This window comes from Opisthorchis viverrini (genome assembly GCF_000715545.1).
Source record: "Opisthorchis viverrini unplaced genomic scaffold opera_v5_1, whole genome shotgun sequence".
Classification (NCBI taxonomy): domain Eukaryota; kingdom Metazoa; phylum Platyhelminthes; class Trematoda; order Opisthorchiida; family Opisthorchiidae; genus Opisthorchis; species Opisthorchis viverrini.
Window position 1 is genome coordinate 5902659 of NW_008751657.1, and position 5621 is coordinate 5908279.

General features: G+C 47.7%; 2 protein-coding genes across 2 annotated transcripts in view; one reads left to right on the forward strand and one right to left on the reverse strand.

Annotated features, from left to right (window-relative positions):
- Positions 1-4431: 4431 nt before the first annotated feature.
- Positions 4432-5621, forward strand: part of T265_00093 (hypothetical protein) — a gene marked incomplete at both ends in the record, with an annotated part of 10278 nt that continues 9088 nt past the window's right edge. The window contains 6 exon segments of the mRNA XM_009163750.1: positions 4432-4501; positions 4548-4600; positions 4669-4749; positions 4963-5093; positions 5154-5281; positions 5295-5467. Coding sequence (XP_009162014.1) covers positions 4432-4501; positions 4548-4600; positions 4669-4749; positions 4963-5093; positions 5154-5281; positions 5295-5467 — 636 coding nt within the window.
- T265_00094 (hypothetical protein) overlaps positions 5278-5621 on the reverse strand; it is a gene marked incomplete at both ends in the record, with an annotated part of 9282 nt that continues 8938 nt past the window's right edge. The window contains one exon of the mRNA XM_009163751.1: positions 5278-5499. Coding sequence (XP_009162015.1) covers positions 5278-5499 — 222 coding nt within the window. The remainder of the gene's footprint in view (positions 5500-5621) is intronic.

A 5621-nucleotide genomic window follows, 5' to 3' on the forward strand; every position in this document is an offset into this window, starting at 1 on the left:
CAACCATGTGAAGGGTGGAAGAGAGCCAGAGGCGGTCAAACAATGACTTGGCAGCGAAGTATGAAGGCCATTACCAGCAAACTCACCTGCGCTGGTCACTGCCGTCTTCCTGGATGGGGACCCCGAGACGGGCCACATCAATGGCTAGAGACATTGTCAGACATGGCCCAGTCGCGCCCTCAAAGGCGCTCGTGCATTCAAGCTATCGCCTTCCAACCCCCCACTTGACGGCCCACTGTACCTATCCCCCCAAAAAAAAACATCGGTGAACGAAACTGCGGCAGCTACAACGACTGTACGACGAGTACGCGGTTCTTACAGCTGACAATGATGATGATGTCGCCACATAGAAATCAGCTCCCTGTGGACACAAAAATCACCATCGCCATCATCATCAACATTGACAATACTAAAAAACACCAGTGCCGCATTGCCGTGTCAGTTTAACTGAATAAATAAAAAATGGGACGGGGAAGCAGACCAACGGATAGTCCACCACAAACGTTGTAAGTGTTTGCACCCCCAACATTCAGTCAGACAGTCTGGATAGAAACCGACAGCACGAACGCCGCTTGGTTAGCCACCAAGCACATAAAGGGTCACGTTGACCTCGAACTGGAAGGTGCACAGCATCAACAGCATACGAACTTTCAGAACATCCTTCGTTACCTTGTGCCATGCCAGATACTGTCCACTTCTATGATTCTGCCACTCCGAACCAGGCACGGAAAACAAGGCTCTTCTCGGCATGTTTAAAGTATAACCCAGCTACCTTACCTTCTGCTTCACCAAAGACCTGTTTTCCGATAATCCCAATCTGAATTCGCTGACTCCACACAATTCTAGCCATTGTTCTGAGGCACCGGTGGTCAAAGGATTGAAGACGTCTCACGTTTTCCGCTGGAATTGGTCAGTTCTCTTAACCATCCAACGATACGCTCTATTTCAATACATGCGTCCTTTAAGACCCAGTGGCATGCCGTTTTGATGTCTCATGTGACGGAAACCAGCAAACTCAACTGCGGCCTTTGAGATTAGGGCGTTGACCCCACCTGCCATGGTACGGTCAGAGCTAATGCAACTTCCGTGACACATACACTGTTTCCCAACTTTCAGTATCACTCCCCAAATTCTTAGCGGCACGTTCAGCATGGGTGGTCGGTACAGTCAGTATTCATGCAAATGTGGATATCGGGGTTTTATAAGCCTTCCAGAGTCAACCTCATTACATCATCCATAACGGAATTAAATGAGAAATAAGTTATCGTTTCGCTGTAACACCATGTCGGTGATTAACTGTCACATCAACTAAAGGGGACAAGTGGGTCGAGATACTGCCACGTTATCCAAGATTGGACAGGAGCAGTCGAGATGTTTGAACTGACGAACTAAAACAAAAACAGTCAATGCTTTTGTCGGACACCACTGCTTAAAGAGTTTTCCGAGAGCTCTACGTACGCTCTCACGCTACCATAAGTATGTGAAGACGAAGAGTATATGATATTCACGGACTTCTGGGGCACAGGTGTTGGAAATAATGAACTGGTTCACACAAGTGAAAGCCCCTTTGAAGTTAATGAATATCAAGATGTAGGGCGCCTGTACACATGCCAATTGACGGAATGTAAAGATGTGGATCACATAGCTCATTCCAGACCAAAATCCTGCTTTCTGATCCCGGGTCCCATCTTCCACGTGACATAAAATAAGCGACGCAAGAAGCCTGGTCACGAGGGGTATCAAGTTAATTCCGCCTTGATTGTCACAATCAGTGGGAAAAACCTTGAAGGCGGGCACCACTATCGACTCCTCCCAATTGGGTGGAGTTGTATCCTTCACCTAGGCAGAGGTGTTGACAGAAGATTCCACCTACGTATTTAAACAAAGCAACTGGTAATTTTTAAGGGTCAGCAACCCCGTAACGTTTGAGAGAGGAAAGGTTTTCACTTATTCCGAAGCCATCGGGGTTCCAAATTCACTGCCCAGGACTGCGTTGCGGGTCTAAAATCGGAGTGAGCAACTGCAGATGGCAGGTTTACTTGTTATTGAGTGTTCAATCCAACGATTCATGTTTTCTTTTTGGAGATAGGAGAGTCGTTGTTATAAGTGTTAGCTCGATCAGTTTGTGTTGCTCGAGAACTAGTGACTAAATATAGATTGTTGCACTGTTTCACAAACGGAGCATCCAGCATCTAGCAGGGTTACTCAGAGCAGTTCCAGTGAGGGTCAACATCAGAAGTATTGTCCAACAGGGACTGCAGTAGATGATTCTGACAGAGGTCCGACAACTTCTCAATGGCCAGGCGCACTGTGAGCCCCCGAAAAGCGTAGCGAACAAATGAGTGATTTGAACTATATAGGCATTCTAGAACAAGTGACAATTAGCAATTGACCCACATCACCCATAGCTAATGGCAATGTAGTGTACGAGTTTTGGGGGTTGGTTCGCTTGCGTGGGAGACCACGTGGTCAAGGGGTGTCCGTGGCTTCGGAAGTCAGTGCTGCGTAGAAACAGTTCGTGGTCAATACACAACTGCAGCAGGCATCCACCGTTGTTTGTGCGTCTCGATTCCAGTCCAAGGCAAACATCCCATTGAGCCTCAGAGGCGCTAAGGCGACCTGCTTGCGCATTCATGCCCCTGGCAATCACAACAATCGCTGACGCTGCCAAACGAACCGCACATAGACGACTATCGATGGGCAACCATTCGAACAGAGACCCTTCAGTTCAGCAGCCCAAAATAATGCTAACGTCTGAAGAACTAGCCACAGCGTCTTATGGATACCAGAGGTACACAACCGGAAGCGAGAGGAAACCGATAAAACAGTCGGTTCAAAAACCATGCTGGGGTCTTGATTCCCGGTTCCAGAGAGGCTCACATCAATGGAGATCGAGTCCAGCATATGTTCAAGAACGGGTTGTTGTCCGGTTTACTTTCAAAACCGCCAGATGAACTAAATATAAGGGTTTGAAGAGTGATTTCGATGTGTCTATGATAATGACACAAAACGCAAAAGCGGTTTGTGGCGATTCCGTGTTGCCCTGGGGACATTAAGTTATAAGGTTCTCAAAAATGTCAAGCTTTAGAAGGGTTCTATCACCTAGCACCATTGAGGCTAACAGGCCTGCTCCGAGTTAGGCGGTCGCCAGTTTTGTGGAGGAAAGGGTGCCTTCGTCGAGTGACTGGCGAAACACTAGGTATAAGTGCTTTGCCAGTGTGAGTGACGGTTTCTTCAGGATCTTTGGATGGAAATCGTCTGGCCCCTAAGCGTTTAAAGGGTCTGTCTTCTGCAAGAGTTGACGAACGTCCTCCTCCGGGAAGACTAAGTCGGCTAGCAGTCTTGACAAGATTGGATATAACGAGACCTACATGTTTTCTGTAGGTTTCAGTTACCATTCTTGGGTCACTCGTGGGTTCCACTTTTCTGTCTATCAAGGAGAAGGTGCTGGCTTATTTCTTTGGTGGTGTCTCATATACTTACATGGTACATTTTTATTCTTCCGGGCGAGGTCTAGTATCGTGGCCTGTTTTCGTATGTTCCATTAGCGGATTCCCGATCTACGAAATGGCAGCTCATCTACTGTATCTCCCGTGGCCAGCTTTTTTTATAAAATAGCTGGGACCTCGTTTACGGAAGTCACCGAATCCTTTTGGGTAGCTCTTGGTCTGTCCGACTGCGCGCTGGTTTTTCGGAACAAACATAGCGCCAGGCTCGTGAATCTTTTGGACAGTGGTTCTGTATGCCTCCGCTGAAACTGGTTCCAACTGAGTTGCACGTTTGAGGTTCAGTGTTGCTGGTCCAGTACCAGATGAAATCAAAGGTCAACACATAGTAGTCACTACATTCCAGTGAAGCCTTAATTGACACTTGATCAACGAAGTGTCTTCCGTTAGTGATAACTAAATCCAGTAGTAGTGGTATTTGGTCTGCGCGGCACCAAGTGGGTGAGGTGACGTGTTGAGTCCAAGCGCTCTGCTGAACGACTTTGGTCAGCGTCAATGAAAAATATCTATCAGACCCAATACACCAGAACTCCATTCAGGAGGCCTCAGGAGCATTAAAATCACCGACCAGGAGATGCGCGAAGTGGTAGCTGGAGGAGAGCTACTCAAGTGTTTGTATGAGAAATTGGTCATCTTCCGGTGGATGTGAGGGGTGGTATTTGGCGCGGCACCAAGTGGGTGAGGTGACGTGTTGAGTCCAAGCGCTCTGCTGAACGACTTTGGTCAGCGTCAATGAAAAATATCTATCAGACCCAATACACCAGAACTCCATTCAGGAGGCCTCAGGAGCATTAAAATCACCGACCAGGAGATGCGCGAAGTGGTAGCTGGAGGAGAGCTACTCAAGTGTTTGTATGAGAAATTGGTCATCTTCCGGTGGATGTGAGGGGCAACGACAGGCCACGCCGGGAAAATAATCGGTCACATGCAGCGGGATTTGAATCCACGGTACATCATAAAAAGGTGCTGGAGTGGCGTCGGAGAGGACAGTCGGGGTAGGTGGGGCGGCAACCCCACCTGCCCTCCATTGTTTCGAGTCAGCTAGGAAAATGGAGCACGCGCTTATGGAAATCTGCGGGGAAGAGACGTCCGGTGTGAGCTAGGTTTTTGTAAATGCAAATACGGACGGCTGTTCAAGACAAGTCTATGTTTTTTTTAAAAGACTGAGGCAGTTTGTGAACAAGCATTCAACACTATTTCTGCTGCGCCCGAAAGTGAGGATCGGAGAGGTGCCGCCAGAGAGGTTAGCAGATTTAATAGTTCTATGCCGGGTTTGGGTCCAGGGCTTTGAAGGGCCTCTGAAACGTACTATTTTGCTTCTTGCTTTGATACTTCCGAGACCCGCTATTTGTTTGCAAGGGTCCTTGAGAGTTCGGAAACTTTACCTTCAGAGGACGTAGGTTTTTCTCTCGTCAAAAATTTTGATGGCTCCTCTTCCTCATCATCATCATCAAAGTTCGGAAAACCTTCAGAGGACGTAGGTTTTTCTCTCGTCAAAAATTTTGATGGCTCCTCTTCCTCATCATCATCATCAAAGACAGCAAGCAACGTGACGACACTGATGCTTCACTGCCGTACAACCATAAGGTTCGCCTAATTATATATATATATATATATATATATATATAATTATATTAAAAACCCTAGAGTGAAAAGAGAAAAGGGTGGACGAAGGAGGGTACCTAGCACTGAGGTGCCTACACCTCCAACCGCTCAAGCAAACTGGAAACTGACAGCACGAACGCCACTGACATCGATTACCCGCCATTTGCTACGTCTCTAGCCAAGCACAGACGGGGTCACGGGGACCCCATCCTGGAAGGTATACAACACCAACAACACCCAAAATCTTCGTGATCTCTTTCAAGCCTTTCTGCCAAGTCATGTGCTGCCCACCTCGCGGTTTGCGCCATGCTGAAGGAGGCACGGAGAACAACACTCGTCTCCGTAGATGGCGGCTCGTAAAATGCCATCTTTTGGACGCCTGTATTCGCTGTTATTCGATGACTTGCGATGAACATGCGTTCGTTTGGTTCCCTGTGCTTTCTGGCGCAGACCCCTGCATTCGTGTTAAGCCCCTTGAACTTTTTAGACACTTTTGACCAGACCATCTGT